Genomic DNA, 20,987 nt, shown 5'->3' on the forward strand with positions numbered 1-20,987 from the left:
ATTGGAAGAATAAACCGAATTGAATTGAATAGGTAATAAATAATTGTTGTATACAGCATTGTCAATGCTTTGTTGCATTTAAGGTGACCTCGATGGTAAACTACATATGTAGGTAATATTATTTTATTGCCCAAATACAGGTTCACACGTTGACCTTAGTGCAATAGTAAAATTGCACTAGGTACCATTGATATAATAAGTACATTACAGCTAGAAATGCGTTCCAGGGAAAATCGCGTAAAGCGGATTTCGCGTATATCAGGGTGATTTGAATAACGTACCAAATTTAGTATCAAATCGAAAATAGTAAATATTTATTTGAAAAATTACAATCAAATTGATTGTCTAAAGTAAATTTTACATTTAAAAAACTATAAAAAGTGGTAATTTTTATTTAAAAAAACAATCGAATGTTTTCCGATTGGCTTATTGCTTGCGATCCATCAAAATTTAAAAATCGCGTTATAGCGAATCCGCACTATACGGGGTCGCGTAAAGCGGGGTATGGCAGGTGCCCAACGTAACGAAATTGAAAGGTCATGTGGGTCCCATGTATTCGCTTTACCTATTTAAAATTATATATAACCTGTTTACAATTGTCGAATTTGCTGTCGCGTCTTTACCCCAATACACTTTATACCATAAGTATGTTTTAAGTTTACATAATAAGTATATTTTTTAAACATAAGAGGCGTAAGGTAAGATAGGGGAAGATTGAAGGGTTTATCTTGCGGGGTAAGATAAAAATCCGCTCATAGTGCTTCGCTATACGGAAAATTTCTCATCATATACCTCAAGAAAAACCCTTCAATGTTCCCCCACGTTACCTTATTCAGAAACGCAGTGTTAAAACTGTATGATTTAGCATGTGTTAGACAACTCCTCAATTAAACACAGGTGTACTGATAATTTCCAACTAACATTTATTTTACTTATTCCTCGTCCTCTTACAACACACCTATCTTGCCCCGAACCAACTGACCACCTTCTACCCGCTTTATATATTTTTTTCTTAAATATCTCAAACTACCTTCAATAAAAATATCATCAGTATTGCCCGCAGTAAAAATGCTTCAATCTATAAAAATAGTAATAAATGTAACGTTAAAATGAATGAAACCTTACATTCGACCATCCTGGCATCGTGTATGTCCCCATACACGCACCTGGTGGAACCTTACATTCGGTCAGTTAGTTCAGTGTTACAAAACAATATTTTATAGCATCGATTCGGCACATTTACAGAATGATATACACAATCTAATATTCTGGTGTCCTTTTACAAACAAAGAGATTGACAAAATTTAAAATATATTAACAATTTCTTCTCTGACAAGTGACAACCAAGTTCAAAGTAATCGATGCATTTAACCTTGACATGTTTTATTAAACCACGAACTTACTCCGAAAAACTTCAATTAAAATCTTGATTCAGAATATTTTAACAAATTTAAACACTTTATTTTCGAACTCCTTTTGCATGAAATTAAACTAAGATCATTTAAAATCTCGAGGGACTGAAATTAATCCTAGACTCAATCAATTCTTGAAGGACTAAAACTGAACCAATCAATTCTCGAGGGACTAAAACTAAACCTCGAACCAATCAATTCTCGAGGGACTAAAACTAAACCTCGAACCAATCAATTCTCGAGGGACTAAAACTAAACCTCGAACCAATCAATTCTCGAGGGACTAAAACTAAACCTCGAACCAATCAATTCTCGAGGGACTTAAACTAAACCTCGAACCAATCAATTCTCGAGGGACTAAAACTAAACCTCGAACCAATCAATTCTCGAGGGACTTAAACTAAACCTCGAACCAATCAATTCTCGAGGTACTAGGTACCATCAGGTACTCCTTGAACCAATCAATTCTCAAGGTACCCTCTGGCCATATCAATTTAGGGAACCAATCAATTCTCGCATTTTTATTGTCAAGGAGCAAACCATTCAGTTCTCGCCCTTGACCTGAAACAATAGAGAAACCTTTAAGTACATAATTGTATAACATGTATATTTATTTTAGTCAGACATTTCATTCGCGTCTTCATTACAATCAAGATCATTTAACGACATCATGATCCTCATTTTAACTCCACATAATTCACGGCCGCATTCTGACAGTGGCTACAGTGGTTTTGCGCCTATTTTTTTTCATAACTTTGCTTCTGCTTAGTCTGATATGATCTTAGGTGGTCAAAATTGAACTAACGCCCGAAAGCGTTTTTGATAATTCATATAATGGCTCGAAAGGAAACTTTCTTTTACGATTACACTTGAAACAATAAACATTCATTTAAATTATGTGATTTAAGCAATCATTGTAAACTATTTGAATTGCTTAGTGTAATTAACGCTCATATCTATTTGACATTTCCTACTTACTGTATCCGTTTAAATATCTTTATAAATGCCACATACCAACTAAGGATGTAATTTCATTTTTATTTTTGTTTTAAAGCTTAGATTGGGTATAGCTAAATAATCATTAAATAAAAGACAGTCATACAACTCATACACAATCGCGGACCCTCTCTTTTTTTTTGACAGTAAAAAGAGACGATCTTATATATTTATCGTTTAGTCATAGTTTAAATGGATTAGGCATTTGGCGTGCATCTAGAAAATAGTATTTAGATCGAGGTCATGTCGCACTAAATGTATGGAATATTGTATCCAAAACTTTGACCACATTTTTGTGTCTTTGTGTTGCGACACTTGTGACCGGATTAAAAATGAATTCAGTAAAATAATCAGGTATAACTAAAATATGTCACCAACCAATCCTCACCACAGCTACAGAAGGATATAGTTATTATTTTTGTTAATATTTTATATTTGACATTTGTTTTTTTTTTTCCACTTGTTATGTGTTGTTTTATGAATGAAGGTCTATTTATTTGCTGACATGTCCAATCATAGATAAGTTTATTTAAATCACAAGCATGTTTTAGTTCGTAAGATTTTTTGTTTTAAATATAATTTGTTATTACATATTTCTTATTAATTATAATACAACATTATTGTAAACAAAAAATAAAAAATGAAACTTATGGCGATAACCGCTGCAGGTCTACGTGAGACATTTTAGCTCCAGCTCTAAACATATTCTATTGAACAATTCTTGGAATGCCAACTACCATCTCGCTAACGTTTATCGGATTAGTCATTGAATCATTTGATGACAGTGTCTCAGATCGAGGCATTACTATACTATTAGTTAATTTATTCTTTCTCCGCGGGAAATTACTGGACAAACACAGGCATGTTAAAGGTATAATCATGACACTTAAGATATCATAGTGACGAACAAAGATATTGTTGACACTCCAAGGGCTAATGATTCTACCAAACCATTCTTAAAACCTACCCATCTATGGATTAACATTCAACAGCGGGAGAATAGATTATTTTAATACTGTCACCTCACTGCCAAAATCCACAAATGCGTCCACTGGCAAGCCGTCCATGAACAATTAGGCATGTACTTTACAAAAATTAAATATAAGTTTAAGGTAAGTATTCTTCGTTTTGATTTTTATTTGATATTCGCAGTACCTACAGTCTTCGTGGTGTCAGAACTTGCAGATTTTTCTTTCAGGAAACAATTATCGACTAAATGTCCTATTTTGCCACAGCGGTTACATTTCAGCAAGGGTTTTGAGCATTGTAAGTATGGGTGCCCCTTCTCCTTACAATTAAAGCAATAAATGTCGTTACTGCTCGTGCTAGGTGTGGATGTGACGGCGGTTTTGTTGTTATCAACTGAGCCAGAAGCACCATTAGCAGTTTTATTTCTGAATGGTGCATATTGAGGCACATGTGGTTCTTTATTGCTCATTAGAAATTGTAATAGTGCCTCCGGTTCAGTACACCTAAGCGCCAAAGCACTAGATTTAGTGGTTTTATCTGTGATCCCGTGAATAATGCACTCAACCGCCCGTTTCCCTTTTATATCGCAATTATTTAACAAAGCAAGTTTTTCATAAAAGTATATCTCGATTGCTTCGTTAAATCGACTACGTCGTCTAAGCATCTCCTCCAGGGACTGACCATAGTTCTGGTCGCAAGGAAACGCGGCGGTAAGTTTTCCTTGCCACTCTGGCCAAGTGAACAAAATAGAGCTCTGACTCTCATACCAGGTCTTGGCTAGTCCCCGAAGTTTTTGCATAGCAAAATGAATTGTGGTTTTTCGTCCCAGCTGTAAACAGAGGCACATTCGTTAACTTTTCGGAGCCACACGTCGATACGTTGACTTTTAGCAGAAGGATCGAATTCGGGTACAATATTTTTATAATCGAAACCTTTAATGTTCATTTGTGTACTCTGGTTTACAGCCTGCGACGATTGACCACCCTTCAATGACTGAAGAATACCTAGAATATCTTTACTAGAAAATACAGGACTACGTGACCTTGTCTCTCGACGCTCCCTGCTCGGGTGACGGTCCCGCTGTCGGTACGCCTCCGGTTGCTGAGGCATGCGCCGATCGCGGCTGGGCTCGCTGACGCGACTCGGACGCTCGTTTCTGCGCCGCTCGACCCTGCCGCTGCTAGGAAGTCGGCTACGGCGCTCGGCTGGCTCGTGGCTGCAAGGCTGGCTCTGTAAGCTTCTCCCGAAGCTTGAGCGCCGGCTGATGTGTCCGCTACGTCTCCTCTGATCTTCATCACGCTCTTGTAGCAAGTCTCGTTCCAACCGGCGTACTCGTTCGCGTTCGATGTCCAGTTCTCGCTCCCGATCTTGTAAGCGACGGCGACAAGAACTGCGGCTGCGCCTGCTCGCGCGACTGCGCCTGTCCGAGCGCGTTCGGCTTCGGGAGCGTCGGTCTCGCGCCTCATTGTGCTCATGCCGCAATGGAGTCAATAGTCTGCGATTGCCTCCATTGCGGTCATTGTCAGCTGCATCCCCCATTCTCTGGAACTTGGAAACATTAAAGCATTAGCCATGCTTTTAAATAAATAGAATATTTTGTCAACAGCCTACTCCAATTACGATATAGATACCTACCCATTACAGGAAGTAAACACTAGTAAAGTCTGCAACCATTAAAACTCTGTAACTTTTTATTATTAATAACACGATTATTTTAGAATTTATTAAACCTTTACCTTGTACTATTATATGTTCTGTTCTGTGCCTTTACTACATAAGTGATATAATAAATCAAGCTTCTACTTAAAGGATTATTCGTAGACCGTAGTAGTTATGCTCATGAGTAGATCAACAAACCAATTTGTTGATATTCTACAATACCCATAACTAGACAAGAAATAAAATAACAAGTGTATTGGGAACCGTTCAAGTACCATGAATCCAGTTCGATCAGAAATTCCGAACTTTACAATTACATTTATATACTGGCACGGAATGTGCCACAGTACTCTTGGTTCTGTTGGCCTAATTAGCCTGAATAAGTAAACTATTTACTTGCAATTTTATTGAACGTTTTATAATTTAGCTGTACCTATTTAACCGATTTAATTTAAATCGTTTTGACCTTTCCGTAACCTTACAACCAATGTATGCTTTTGTACTCCTAGTGTTTATTTCATATGATAATCGGCAATATTACAATTATTCCGTTCTATCTATACTCATAATCTAATTTTTTTTCTACTATTTAAGTGTCAGGTGTACTTACGTTCGTCAGCGTTGGTTCTTCCGCTTCTGACTTGTTAGACAACTCCTCAATTAAACACAGGTGTACTGATAATTTCCAACTAACATTTATTTTACTTATTCCTCGTCCTCTTACAACACACCTATCTTGCCCCGAACCAACTGACCACCTTCTACCCGCTTTATATATTTTTTTCTTAAATATCTCAAACTACCTTCAATAAAAATATCATCAGTATTGCCCGCAGTAAAAATGCTTCAATCTATAAAAATAGTAATAAATGTAACGTTAAAATGAATGAAACCTTACACATGATGAATCGATATTCAAATTGGTATCACATTGCTCGTTCTTCAATTCGCCCCCCGGGCAGCTAACTGCCTAATATATTTCATCACGTCAGTATGTATGGATATTTATGTTCGTCAAGACGACTGCAAGCGCCCGATCTGCGGCTTAGGACCGTCGACCGTTTCGTTTATAATTCTAGTTTGTTACCTCCCTAACTTGTCTCTGTTGTAATTTGGACCTTTTGTGGACATTTGTGCTCTTAGGGCTCAAAGTGACAGGCTAGCAAAACTTTTAGTAAAAAAAATAATAATGCAATAGTAAATGAAAAGTTCCGACATTGCCTTATGGAAGGCAATCAGGACAATCTAGTAGGTATTTTTTTGTAATTAAGTTTGTTTATTTATTTGTTGCAATATTAAGTACTCGTAAAAGCGCTGGTGGCCTAGCGGTAAGAGCGTGCGACTTTCAATCCGGAGGTCGCAGGTTCGAACCCCGGCTCGTACCAATGAGTTTTTCGAAACTTTTGTGCGAAATGTCATTCGATATTTGCCAGCCGCTTTTCGGTGAAGGAAAACATCGTGAGGAAACCGGACTAATCCCAATAAGGCCTAGTTACCCTTTGGGTTGGAAGGTCAGATAGCAGTCGCTTTCATTAAAAACTAGTGCCTACGTCAAATCTTGGGCTTAGTTGTCAAAGCGGACCCCAGGTTCCCATGAGCCGTGGCAAGTGCCGGGATAACGCAAGGATGATGAGGTACTCGTAATATTGACGAATTCGAACTCTTGCCAAAATGAGTGTGGATGAGCTTGGAAGGTGACGATTTAGAAATTGTATGCTGACAACATGTCATTAAAACAAAAATCGGCCAAGAGCGTGTCGGGCCACGCTCAGTGTAGGGTTCCGTAGTTTTTCGTATTTTTCTCAGAAACTACTGCAACTATCAAGTTCAAAACAATTTTCCTAGAAAGTCTTTATAAAGTTCTACTTTTGTGATTTTTTTCATATTTTTTAAACATATGGTTCAAAAGTTAGAGGGGGGGGGGGGACGCACTTTTTTTCCTTTAGGAGCGATTATTTCCGAAAATATTAATATCATCAAAAAACGATCTTAGTAAACCCTTATTCATTTTTCAATACCTATCCAACAATATATCACACGTTGGGGTTGGAATTTAAAAAAATATCAGCCCCCACTTTACATGTAGGGGGGGTACCCTAATAAAACATTTTTTTCCATTTTTTATTTTTGCACTTTGTTGGCGTGATTGATGTACATATTGGTACCAAATTTCAGCTTTCTAGTGCTAACGGTTACTGAGATTATCCGCGGACGGACGGACGGACGGACGGACAGACAGACATGGCGAAACTATAAGGGTTCCTAGTTGACTACGGAACCCTAAAAAAAGGTGACGAAATAGGATCATGAATCAACTTCGGAAACTATTTACGACTAGTACATACAAATTACTAATATGACATACATATAACAGATTTCCCAATAGCGTTGGCAAAAACTGACTTTACGAGGATTCCGCTCCTACATAATGTAATTAAGTAAACAGTACCTACTGAGAAAACATCTATTTGTGAACGTTATTTTACAAAGTCAAGTCTTCGTCTCGAATTTCATCTAGTAGGTAGATAACAAGTTACAACCATCATCATCCGCCCTGCGTTATCCCGGCATTTGCCACGGCTCATGGGAGCCTGGGGTCCGCTTTGACAACTAATCCCAAGATTTGGCGTAGGCACTAGTTTTACGAAAGCGACTGCCATCTGACCTTCCAATCCGGAGGGTAACTATTATTGAACATACATACATACAACATACATACAATCACGCCTGTATCCCATAAAGGGGTAGGCAGAGCACATGAAACCACTAAAGCTTCAGTGCCACTCTTGGCAAATAAAGGGTCGAAAGGAAACGAAACTGTGACATTGCAGTGACAGGTTGCCAGCCTCTCGCCTACGCCACAATTACTACTATTATTGAAATTATTGAAATTAGTCCGGTTTCCTCACGATGTTTTCCTTCACCGAAAACCGACTGGCAAATATCAAAACTCATTGGTACGAGCGACCTCCGGATCGTAAGTCGCACGATCTTACTGCTAGGCCACCAGCGCTTCTCAACAACAAGTTACAAGTTACAACCATCTTACATGAAAACAAAATGTACCTACTTACATTCGGCCTAAAAAAGACAAGTTTGATAGACACAAATGTCACGAATGCTTTTAGTCACAGACGCTCGATCCACGCGCGAAGACGGTCTTTTATCGGCAGAAACAATCGCTATTCATTTCTATCATCTTCTGACAACGCTTGTCAGTGCCTAGCCAACGTCACCATCGCTTACGAATTACGCTTCGTACCGCTCCCCCTATCGCTCAGGATGATTTTGTAAGTACTAGCCAAACTTTCCATAGTGACTTTTAAGGTCATAATGAACAAATTTTAGTATGGGACTGCTGCTGGAATCGTGAAAAAAAATTGGCTATTTCATAGAAATGAGCGCCGTCGCGTCAGTCGATATATATGGAACAGCCAAATTCCTTCAGCGATTTCAGCATAGGTCCCATAATAAAAGTTGTTCGTTATAATCTCGAAAGACTAGGTAAAGTATGGCTGGTTCTTTTTAACCGGCTTCAAAAAAAAGGAGGAGGTTCTCAATTCGACTGAATGTTTTTTTTTATTTGACCTTTAGCGGCGCGACAGGGCTTGCGTTTTGATCGCCACGTCGCGTCAACGATTGTGAGCTTGGCTAGGCCGGCAGATGTCCTTGCTAAGGTTAACTACCGAAGATTTTTTCGCGTACGGTTCGATAACTTGCGTTTTTGTATCGGGTCATATCGATCATTGTTACGCCACCGCCCACTCTGAATTTAGATAGCGGAGCGGCGGCTTTCTTGTGGCCGAGACCGCTTTAAATCCCTTGTAAGAGGAAAATGGCCTAGAAACCACCTCATACAAATTTTGTCCCAATTTTCCTCTCCAAATAAAAAAATATATATTTCAACACCGTCTTTGACCATATTGTTGACCTTATGCATGCCTCTTCGTTAATTTTGTATCTAATTATATTGCATAGACTGACAAAAAAGGTATCGTTGTAATTGTGTCTTGTCTGCTTACACATATCGATTTTAAGACCTTGAAAGGGACGACAATATAGTAGACCTGGGGCCCGTTTCTCGAAAGGTACAAGCCTTGTATTACAAGTGTGTTTCCATGACAACCCATACGATTTGACAGTTCGCGCACTTGTAATACAAGGCTTGTACCTTTCGAGAAACGGGCCACAGGGGCCCATTTCTTAAAACTGTAAGTTACAAGTTACAAGCGGAAGTCTCTTTCCAACTTGTCATATTATACATTGACTACCACTTGTAAATTGTAACTTATAGTTTCGAGAAATGGGGCCCTGAGAGTTAACTACTTAACTTGTATAACTTTTTTCGCTCCGATCTTTTATAAAAAGCAAAAAAACCTATAAAAAGTCAAGCGAAAAGTAGCCTTATATTAATCACATCATTCACATAAAAACATGTTTAATTTTAATATCCAGAGAGGAAAATCAGGACTACGTTTGTATAGATAAGCGGTTGTCCCCTTTCCTCTTACGGCGGCATGTCCATACAATCCATGGAGCGAAGATTGGTTATTAATTAAGCTAGGTACAAGATACCTTATAAAGTACAATAGGATGTACCAAAGGTACGTAAGACATGGCTTGAGTATTAAATGGCATGTATAAAAGCTCTGGACACAATGTAACAAAAAACATTTTTATGGCTACCGTTTTTTGCTTTTTAAGATTGATAAGATCAAAGAAGACGATTAGGTACCTATAGACATGGCGAGATGTTTAATTTTCATACACTTAAATAAACAATTTAATAGTTATTTGTTATACAAGGGGGCAAAGTTGTATTTTAACGCCGAGTGTGGAATTGAAAAACGAGCAAGTGAAAGGATTCTATAGTTGAACCACAAGCGAAGCGAGTGGTTCGAGAATAGAATCCTGAACTTGCGAGTTTTTTAACGCACGAGAAGTAAAATACATTTGCACCCGAGTGTAACACAAAACTTTTCCCCTCACTATAGCGAGGAAACTACAACGCAAAAAATGCGTTTATCACTGCTTCCAGTAGTTCCACAGGTGGTAAATCATCTTTATTATTAGATTCACCTACTTTTATCAATTTTAAAGCAGTTATAATTTGACTTAATTCAAGGTCAAATTACTTTACCCACTAGTGGATAAAATGCGTTTTTACCCGCTGGTATTAAAGGACAAAACACGTGTTTCCGAGCTAGTGAGGGGAAAAAAAAATTTCTTTTGTGTAAATTGTTACAAGATTTGAAGAAAATAATGGTCAACGTAATAAAATAGAATAAGGAATTCTCATAACATTATTAAACTGTAACTGGCATGAAGCTGCGCAGGATTTTGATAGCCTCAAATGTGACAGGCTTCACAGGCTTAGGTAAGTACCTAAAAGTCACAGTTTCGAAGTTTGATGTTTTAATTTATAGGACTTACGGAACTAACTTGTTCCGTCTATTGTCCTTTGAGTCGTCGGCAACCCGAACCCTCCTTAGAACTTGTACAATCCCTTTTGCTGTGTACTTAACACAGCAAAAGGGAATGTACAAGTTTCTAATGGGGTGGCAACGCGCGTGTGACACTGTTTGAGTTGCAGGCGTCCATAGGTTACGGTGACCGCTTTACATCAGGCGGCCCGTATGCTTGTTTGCCACCGACGTAGTATAAAAAAAAAATACAAAATAACATTTTTAATACCGACATATGGTGTTTTTTTCCCGCACTACTTATTTCGCACACTGCACATTTCTTGGCAGGTCGAAAGTGTCGAAACTTTAAACGGCCGTTAATACCCATTGAAAAACGTCGTTCAATACACGTGCGAGACAATTCGATTTTCCTTTTTTCCACACTTAACTGTAGGTACTATTGCACCGGCAAGTTCTATAAATTGTAGGTCCTTCTATATAGACATACATACATACATACGATCACGCCTGTATCCCATGAAGAGGTAGGCAGAGCACATGAAACAACTCAAGTTTCAGTGCCACTCTTGGCAAATAAGGGGTTGAAAGAAAACGAAACTGTGACGTTGTAGTGACAGGTTGCCAGCCTCTCGCCTACGCCACAATTTAACCCATATCCCACAGTCGCCTTCTATGACACGGGAAGAAAGGGGGTGGTGAAATTCTTAACCCGTCACCACACGGGCACGGGTATTTTACTTATATAGTAGAATCCGTACAAAAGTAGAATTTTTGTATATTTTTGTGCGATCTTGCACAGAATCTATAATTATTACTCGATTCTAATAGGTCGGAGTCAATGTGATACACGTGCTTTTGTCACAACCGAAATTATTTAACGTCTTTTATTTTTAAATCGTCTGGAGTTATTTTTACATCGACGCTTTTGATTTAAGAGCGCTAAAAATCTTCTCGTGCAATGAACTTGTTAGAACAAAGAGTATCTACGCATGGGCTGTCGCGCCAGAAAGGTGCCAACCTCATTTATTTGGGGACACTGGCGCGCCTGATGTCCCGTCGAGATTATGAATTAAATGTAACTAATTAATTTAAATACAATCTACTCCTACTCGATGACGTTTCGGGCGAATAGGCTACGTTTACGCAGTCTTAACAGTTTTCTGAATTTAAATAATGTACAATCACCCAATTGGAACCCTAGGCCACTCTACAACCATGTCAAAATGACAAGCAGTAAGAGATTTCTTACAATCTGATTTAAAACGTCACTGTGACATAGTTCTACAATGGACTAGGGTTCCAATTGGTTGACTGTACCAATGAAAAAAATGCAAGCGATGTCATCTTCAGTCGGTAGTTATAAGAAAATTTTGTAAATTCATCTCTAATAAAATGTGAAACTGCAATCCAAGTACTTGAAATCTAAATGGGCTCCAAGTTCTGTGGTAAGCAGATTATTTTAAGTGCTACAGCTCAAGGCGTTTTTTGACTGAGATTGGGCCTTTCGTAACACATGAAGTATATATAAAACAGTCCACAACAATTAATAATGCGTAAGGACACAAGAACTTACCATAAAAGTGTACAAACAATAATAAATGGTGTTTAAGATTGCCGCTTTATTTTGAACAATAATGATAATAATTGAGCCTATATACGTCCCACTGCTGGGCACAGGCCTCCTCTCACGCATGAGAGAGCTTATTTTGAACAAACCCAAATAAAAATTCAAAAAGTCCTTACGCACTTTACGTTTTACACCTGAATGGTAGCATGCGTCGCCGGCGCCGCTTTTGTACAACAAATGTTCCAGTTAACCTGTCGCCTGTTCATCTATTGACACGCAATGCAACATGAGACGTCGCTTTGTGCATACTACCTACCTCATTGCTCGAACTAACTTGTTGGATAAATCGAGTCGCGAGTCATTTGGTTTAAGACTCGAGTAACTCGAGTTTTTGTGCATACTACCTACCACATTGCTCGAACTAGTGTTGGATAAATCAAATCTGAATCTCGTACTTTAGTAGTTTACTACTCGAGTTTTTAACTCATTACAAACAAGGTTTTTTTGTAAACCTAAATAAGTGAAACATATTGGTGGAACTTGCAGTAGTCACCCTATGTAATACAAAACACTTGTTAAAAAAGTCTTTGCTACAAAAAGAGGTGAAATACTTTTTACACGACTGCCCCAAAAAAAGAGTGTATTGTTTTCAGCGTTCATGTTTGTAAGTATGCATGTAAGTATGTATGTATGTGAGTTTCTTTGTTCCACCATAACTTCTGAATGCCATAACCGATTTAGACAAATTATATATCATTAGAATCCTTACGCCATCCCAATGAACATAGGATATGTGACGTCACAATAAATTCAATATGGCGGACTTAGTACGTCATAATACGCAAACTTTAGAAAAAAATATCACGCAAACCTATCGAGTGGGGTATCAAAATGAAGAGCTTTGAACGGCGATTTCAGAAATATATCTATTTTATAAGTTTAATGTATCGTTAAGTCAGGCAAGATGTTTCAAAATGTAAACAAATCGTGTACATAAATAAATTAACCAAACCTATTGAGTAGGGTATCAACAGAAAGGTCTTTAAAGGGCGATCTTAGATATATACATGAGTTATAAGTTTTATCGTACCAATGAAGAAAAAAATTGAAATGTTCTAAATCGCGCTATTGAAATTTTTCTTGGCAGCTATATAATGTCACGATGCTTTGACATGTCATGTTCGGTACTTACGATCTTTTCGATTGGACGGTTTGAACACTGATATTGCGACTACAATTCAATAATACGACTCTTCGGCTTTATGTTAATGGACTTTGATAATTGCTTGCGAATAGGTACATTTGTTATTTATTGGGTTGCGACACTATAATACTTGGAATTCGATATTCTATGAAAATGGGTCTTTCCAACAAAACGAAGAAAGCACGTCAGATGGCAGAAAAACGTAGAAATGAATCCCCGCGGGCTCGTGAACGGCGATTAAAAAATACGAGGGATAGAATGTCTGAACACTACTCCCAGCTTTCTAATGAGGAAAAACAGGCTATTTCTAAAAGATCTGCTTTAAGTAACTTTAAAGCGTGAAACAAAACAAAATAAACAAGCGAGGCTTGCTCGAAATCGCTCACATATGGCTGAAATACGCCAAGAAGAGTCCTTGTCTGCTCGTTCGGCGAGGTTGACTCAGATGAGTATGAACGCATCAATGATGCGTCAGCTCGAGTCTCCTGATGATCGCGAATCAAGATTGACGCAGATGCGCGAGCACGTATCACTGATGCGAGGTTCCGAGTCTCCTGCCGCACGTGAGACAAGGCTGACTCAGTTGCGTGAACATGCTTCCCTGATGCGAGATTCCGAATCTCCCGCTTCACGCGAGACAAGACTGACTCAGATGCGTGAACATGTGTCCCTGATGCGAGATTCCGAATCTCCCGCTGCACGTGAGATGAGACTGAGTCAGTTGCGTGAACACTCTTCAATGATGCGAGATTCCGAATCTCCCGCTACACGTGAGAAAAGGTTGACTAAGTTGCGTGAACACGCATCACTGACGCGAGATTCCGAATCTCCCGCTGCACGTGAGAAAATACTGAGTCAGTTGCGTGAACGCGCTTCTTTAATTCGCGAACTCGAGTCTCCTACGGCGCGTGCTATTCGCTTAACACAGAGCCGCGAGTACTCAGCGTCAGCACGTGAACACGAGACACCTTCTTCTCGTGACGAAAGACTCTGCGGCATGCGGCGCTATTATCACGACTCCAGACGCCAAATTTATGATAATGATTCCAATTTCGAACAACAAATTTGTCAAATTCCTGAACACGTATGCTTTAGCTGTGACAAAATATTTTACGAAAAGCAGACTCGCCTTATATCTGCTGCTAGCACGAACATACCTTTGCCACATGATCACCCGGACATCCTTAGGTGTTGCAACAGATGTGCCAATTCATTATTAAAACACAAAACTCCACCAACGGCATATTGGAACAACATGCGCGTAGCTCCTATTCCTCCGGAGCTACAGTGTTTAAATGAAATGGAGGTGAGGCTCATTTCTCGTGTCCGGCCTTTTATGAAGGTAGTGCGCTTAGGCGGCAGGTTCGGTCAGCAAGGCTTTAAGGGGCAGGCTACACTTTTCGCGCAGCAGGTAGAGGAGCTGTCGGAACAACTACCGATTGCGGCCTCTGACGCCGGCCTTACCATAGTTGCCGAGACTTTAGAAAACGTTACTAGTTCCCGGCGATACTGTGTAGATATAAATAAAATAAAAAAAGCACTGGAATGGCTCGTTTTAAATAACCACCTTTACGCTAACGTGCAAGTTATATTTGCAATAGATGAGGGCCGTATTAACGAACAAATAATAGAAGCTGTGACCGTTCCACCGACCCAACCTTTGCAGTCGTCCCTAAGAAATGAAACATCACTTCACTTTAAGCCGATCAATGATGAAAAATCAATACTGAGAGGGCACTTCCATCAGGGTAGTGATCGGTTTAGCATGGAGTCACGAGGCCGGCAGTGCACAGCTAACGCGGCTACCGCAATCGCGTACTCGGCTGTGAAGCAAGTGCGCGACTGGACTTCCTCAGACATAGATCGAGTGCTGTTGGCTGGTGATGGGTACTTTCTGCAGTGCATGGCCCGTTTGCCACATAAACCCAACTACCTAAATACTGAAGAGCTGTTACCCAATTTGACTATTGGTGGGCGAACCTCAAATGTGCACATCGAGCCGGATGTCGTCATTGGTCTTATTAAACCTGACGCCCCAGAATTGATGCTACCAGGAACTTTTAGTAGCATAGATGACGCGGTACATCATTTTTTTGCGAGCTCTGAATCAATCAATAGTCACATGTGAAACCGGATATGCAGTAGCTATAATGAAACGGGGCGCAGAATACTATCTCTTCGATTCTCACTCGCGCGGACCTAAAGGTTTTGTAGCTGGTGATAGAGGAACAGCAATTGTTATAAAGTTTGCATTAGAGCAATCACTGTGTCGACATTTATTGGTCGTATTGAACGTGCGCAGTGAAAGAAATTTGCAGTTTTCTATAACTGCAATAACATCTCACGAGAACGTTGTCACTCCCGACGAAATATCTGTAGCAGCCGCGTCGGGTGTTGCTCTTAGTTGCGACGACGATGAAAATAATGAAGCTGGCGTCGACATTTTGGAAAGTTTAAATGATGGCGAAATTGTAACCACCAGCCTGATGCCCATCGATACTGACGTGCCGGACGTAAACACCGTTTTACCCGACATTGACGTGGACCGCAGCATTCCCGTGCGAGATTTAAAGCGGAAGACAGCTCCGCCTGTCAGTATTCTCAGGGAACAAAGAGCAGAAGAATTAGCCTGGGTAAAACTATTTCCGGACGGTAAAAATGGATTTAGAGAACACCGACAAGTGCCTATCACGCCCTTGGACTATTTCCAGTCACGTGTTATGAGCCACGACGAGAGGTTTCAAACAAATGAGTACCTGTTCTTTGCTCTTTCAATGGTGGAGCTGTACAAAGCCCAGCAAAATGTCTCTGTGTGTGGTCGGTTACGTCAAGATGGAGTGGAACCTACCAACGTCGTTCAAAATGTGCACCTAGTTATGCGCAACATCCGTGGAACGCAATCGTACTGGCACAAAGCGTTCACGGATCTTATGGCTATGGTGAGAAATTTAGGTGCCCCACACTTTTACATAACTTTGTCATGTAATGATCTGCACTGGCCGGATATTTTGGCAGCGCTCTTGGCTGCAGACGGACGTTCCGGATTTCCAGTGTCAGAGCTTTCTTTCCCGGAGAAACTTCGCCTCGTAGAGTCGTACCCGGTGACACTGTGCAGGCAATTTATGCTACGTTTAAACACCTTTTTCACTCACCTAAAACGACAAGACGACCCCATACTAGGTAGGCCCATTGTAGATTTTTGGTGGCGCATCGAGTTCCAGCTGCGAGGGAGTCCTCATGTGCACATGGTTGTGTGGTGTGCCGACATGCCGCCCTTCGATACCGATGAAGGAATTGCGCTTCTGGACCAAGTTGTGTCTTGCGTTTTACCCGACAACAACATGGACCCGGAATTGCGCGAACTGGTCCTACGAGTGCAGATGCATAAACATACTCATACATGTTACAAAAACGGAACTAACTTTTGCCGGTTTGGGTTTTCGAAAGCTCCTGCACCACGGTCACGAATACTAGATGATGATGAGGCAGTACGCAATGGTGGACGGTTTTATGTTCTGAAGAGAGCAGAAGGCGAAGAGGACATCAACAACTACAACCCACGTATGCTACGCATGTGGAAGGGTAATATAGACGTTCAACCTTGCGGCACTGCAACGGGTATCGCGTACTATATCACCAAATATATATCGAAATCCGAGCCGGCAGACGTTTCCAAAAGTATTCAAGATGCCATGAAACGAGTGCAAGAGAAAGGTGGCAGTATGGCCAAACAAGTATTTGCTATGCAAAATGCCATATTGACGCACAGGGAAGTTTCAGCTTGTGAGGCCGCAGTACGGTTATGCCATATAAAAATGCGCGATTCTTCCCGAAAAGTGATATTCGTCAATACCTGCGTCCCAGAAGAGCGGTATAGAATGTTGAGGGTGGATGACGGTGCCAATGAACCATACCAAAATATATTCGACCGCTACATGTCTAGACCGCTTTCATTGGAGCAATTAAGTTTGGGAGAATTTGCGGTATGGTACGAGCCAGTGACGCGCAACAACTACACCGAAGACGACCAGGACGCCGACGCTTACGAGGACGCCGCAGAGGACAGCGCACCTCAGCGGACAATCACGTTGCTCGATAACCGGGGGAAGATGAAGAAGCGAAACCGACCCGCCGTGTTGCGCACTAGGTACTATACACCAAATTCTGACCCCGAAGCATATTACTACTCTCTTCTAGCGGCCCATGTACCATTTCGTTCAGAAAGGGAGTTAAAAGAGGAATATAATTCGGCTAAAGAGGCATTTTTTGCAAAAAAAGAACTGCTCCGTCCTCTACAAGAGGGTAGTACTGCAGAAGAGATGGCAAGATGGGAACAAGAAATTCAGCAAGCAATTTCACGCGTCGTTGCCGAAAATCTGGCCGCTCATACAAACACAACGTCCAGTGAAGAAAATGTGGGTGCTATTGTTGAATTTAATGAAGAGCATGAAAATGAAGGTGTTGTACTCGAAGAGGTCAATGAGGCTGAGATGCGTTCCATGCCTGATCTACAGTACGCGACAGCTGTTAACTCCATGAACATACAACAGCGAGAACTGTTCAAAAAAGTTTCTGATCAGCTGTTGCGCACTGAACATAATCGTGAGCCTTTGAGGATTTTTGTCACTGGTGGTGCAGGTACAGGCAAGACTTTCACGCTCAAACTCATAGTAGAGCAGATATGTCGCCTCACCAACAACTCAATCAGCAAAACTGTGAAGGTCACAGCACCGACTGGCGTAGCTGCGAGGCTAATTGGTGGCGCTACATTGCACTCCACGTTTGCCCTTCCAATCGAAAAAGGCAGAAACGAAACGATGCGCCTTTTAACAGGCGAACGCCTCCAGAGGGAAAGGCAAAGATGGAGTGGAGTGCAATGGCTCATCATAGATGAGATTTCTATGGTTCCGTATACTACACTTCGAAATGTACACCTCAGGTTGCAGCAGCTGAAGATGAACAATGATTTCTTCGGTGGTGTGAATATTTTACTGTTCGGAGACCTGATGCAGTTGCCCCCCGTATCCAAATCCGCTGGCGGCGCGTACTGCTTCAAGCAGCCCCAGCATTTGGAATCGGAGGTTAACTTATGGGCGATGTTTATGTTTTGCGAGCTGCCCCAAAATATGAGGCAGGCAGATGACACATCTTTTGTGGACATTCTGAACAGTTTGCGTGTCGGTCAGCTCACCATGCAGCAATTGGAGGTGTTGGACCGCCGTCGCATCCCGCTTGTCGGTCCATTTGCAGACGGTGAATGTGTTCGTATATTTCCCACAACTCAACAGGTCAATGATTACAATAGCATGATGACCAACGAACTAGCCAAATCTTGTGTAATGTATAATATTGTGGCGGTAGACGTCTCGTTGGAGGCAAAAACCTATGGACAAACACCAAAGGCAGACTTTATATCCTCGGATACTAACAAAACAGGAGGAATACCAAAAACGATAAAGATCGCTGTGGGTTCGCGAGTGATGTTACGAAAAAACATAAATGTTGGTCACGGCTTAGTCAATGGGGCCATGGGAGTCGTAAAAAAAATCGAATGGCCCGCACTGCGCCGTGACCAGCTCGAACCCGGAGAGCTGCCTCAAGCAGTATTTGTCAAATTTGACGACAAGACGATCCCCAACAATATTGTGGGTTTGGGGGTCAGAATCGAGACTACCACAACGGAGTTCGATGCGCTGAGAGGACAGGGAAAAGTAGAGCGACGTATGCTGCCTCTGATACTGTGCTGGGCTGTGACCGTGCACAAGCTGCAAGGAACCACGCTCAACACAGCTGTCGTAGATCTTGGCAGCAAGATCTTTGCCAAGGGTCAGGCGTACGTCGCTCTGAGTCGTGTCAAAAAATTAGAAGGTCTGGCAATCAGCGTCCTTGATCCACGAAAGCTCATCAGGGACCCTCACGATCAAAAATCCCTAGACGAGCTAAATCGCTTGAGGAATCTCAATAATAATTAAATAAACGAGTATTAAGGCAGTATGTCTGTGTCACTAAAGGGTGTTAAATAAATAAAATAATTAAAAAATTAAAAAAACACGACTGCCCCCTTAAAGTGAACTGAAAAGTTAAAAATAAATTTTAAATACGCCACCAAGACTTAGCAGGTTTATCATCTTGGCTGTATCTACATATTTCAGTGTGTACGTTAAATATTTCACTGCAGTTGCAGTCGGGGGTCCTTTTTTGGATGTTCTCTTGATTAAAAGGGTACCCCGACTGCAACTGCAGTGAAATATTTAACGTACACACTGAAATATGTAGATACAGCCAAGATGATAAACCTGCTAAGTCTTGGTGGCGTATTTAAAATTTATTTTTAACTTTTCAGTTCACTTTAAGGGGGCAGTCGTGTTTTTTTAATTTTTTAATTATTTTATTTATTCATTAAAATCATCACTATCAGAGCGCTTTCACACAACTTCACATCCGAATATCTGTGAAAATAATATTCGTCGCAGATGTAGAACTATTTGAACGGTAATTTACGCACTAGATCCGCAGAATGACGGAGTTCGGATCTAGTGCGTAAATGGCAATAGAAATAGTTCTACGGCAACTACGGATCTTATTTTTACGGATTCGGATCAAAATGCGAAACCGCTCATCAGTATCTCCGAAATAAAAATGTACATCTTTTATACTCTCTGGTCTAGTCACTTTCGTTTCTGAACCGATTTGTGTTAATTTTTGGGAGCACTTCGATAGGAAAATACATTATTTTATAGAATATTTTTAAAATTGTGAGATTTATGAGTGTGCTCACAGAAGTATTAGTCTGTGACTTAATTTAATATTTACTTCACCTTTTTTTAATATATCAAATAATAAAAAACCTATTATTTTACTTAATAAAAGACGATTTCCTATACCTTATATAAACGAGCAGTTTTGCACAGGGACCGGACAACCCCTTCCGCGCTACAAGCCTTTCATTGGGAATCCCTAACGTAAGGACGACCCAATCGAGAGACTCTCCCTTTCGAACTGCAAGCCCATTCATTTGACTAGCCCTTACAAAAAACTTAGCAAAACAATAAAGCTAGCCCTGTGCATTGGCTTACCGCTATCCGATACGGCTTGCAAGCCTTTAATAAGGGTTACCCTTATTTTAAGCGCTATTTATAAGGCTTTCCCTTTTGTTAAAGCGTAGTCGAGCCTTGCGTGAAAGAGACAGGATTATGAATCTAAGCTAGTGTAAGAACAGGAAGGAAAATGCGCTGTTGCCACTCCGCACTATGTGCCCCATTTTTAATTTTGCAACGAAACATGTTTTCGTTGGATAAAAGTAGAACACGGCTAGAATTTTTTTTTAATGAACTGGGAGACAAGGGACTGATGACTGGTAAATGATCAAATTCGCCCATAGATCAGTATGTATGTTCGTACATATGAATGTATGTAGGTATGTATGAATGTATGTAGGTATGTATGTATGAATATAATTATGTAAATATGTACTCGTATGTATGCATGTAAATGTATAACACTGTATAGTGTTGGCCGAAAATAAATACAATTAACCATTAACATTACACATTGAAAACGTTAATTGCCAACATAAAAACAAGCCGTTTTCGTCATCCAACTCGCCTTGATGAGTTATTTGGATGAGCAGTTCCTAAGATAGAGCTGATGCTGAACCCTGGCTTTTCCCAGGGGAACGCGGGTTTGGTTTAACATAGGCAAGCGCTGTTTTCGTCATCGGACTTGTTTTGATGAGTACTTGAGTGAGCAGTAAC

The 20,987-nt window shown here is 40.5% G+C and overlaps 2 protein-coding genes across 2 annotated transcripts in view; both read right to left on the bottom strand.

The window, feature by feature from the left end:
* LOC125233742 (A disintegrin and metalloproteinase with thrombospondin motifs 7) overlaps nucleotides 1-20,987 on the bottom strand; it is a 215,703-nt gene that overhangs the window by 174,128 nt on the left and 20,588 nt on the right. The window lies entirely within an intron of this gene.
* Nucleotides 954-5,003, bottom strand: LOC125233743. Its single transcript, XM_048139817.1, has 2 exons — nucleotides 4,420-5,003; nucleotides 954-1,973 (listed from the first exon to the last, which is right to left on the bottom strand). Exons 1-2 carry the CDS (start codon nucleotides 4,850-4,852, stop codon nucleotides 1,813-1,815), a joined length of 594 nt encoding a protein of 197 aa, XP_047995774.1. The 5' UTR covers nucleotides 4,853-5,003; the 3' UTR covers nucleotides 954-1,812.

Source organism: Leguminivora glycinivorella, chromosome 15, assembly GCF_023078275.1.
Source record: "Leguminivora glycinivorella isolate SPB_JAAS2020 chromosome 15, LegGlyc_1.1, whole genome shotgun sequence".
NCBI lineage: Eukaryota > Metazoa > Arthropoda > Insecta > Lepidoptera > Tortricidae > Leguminivora > Leguminivora glycinivorella.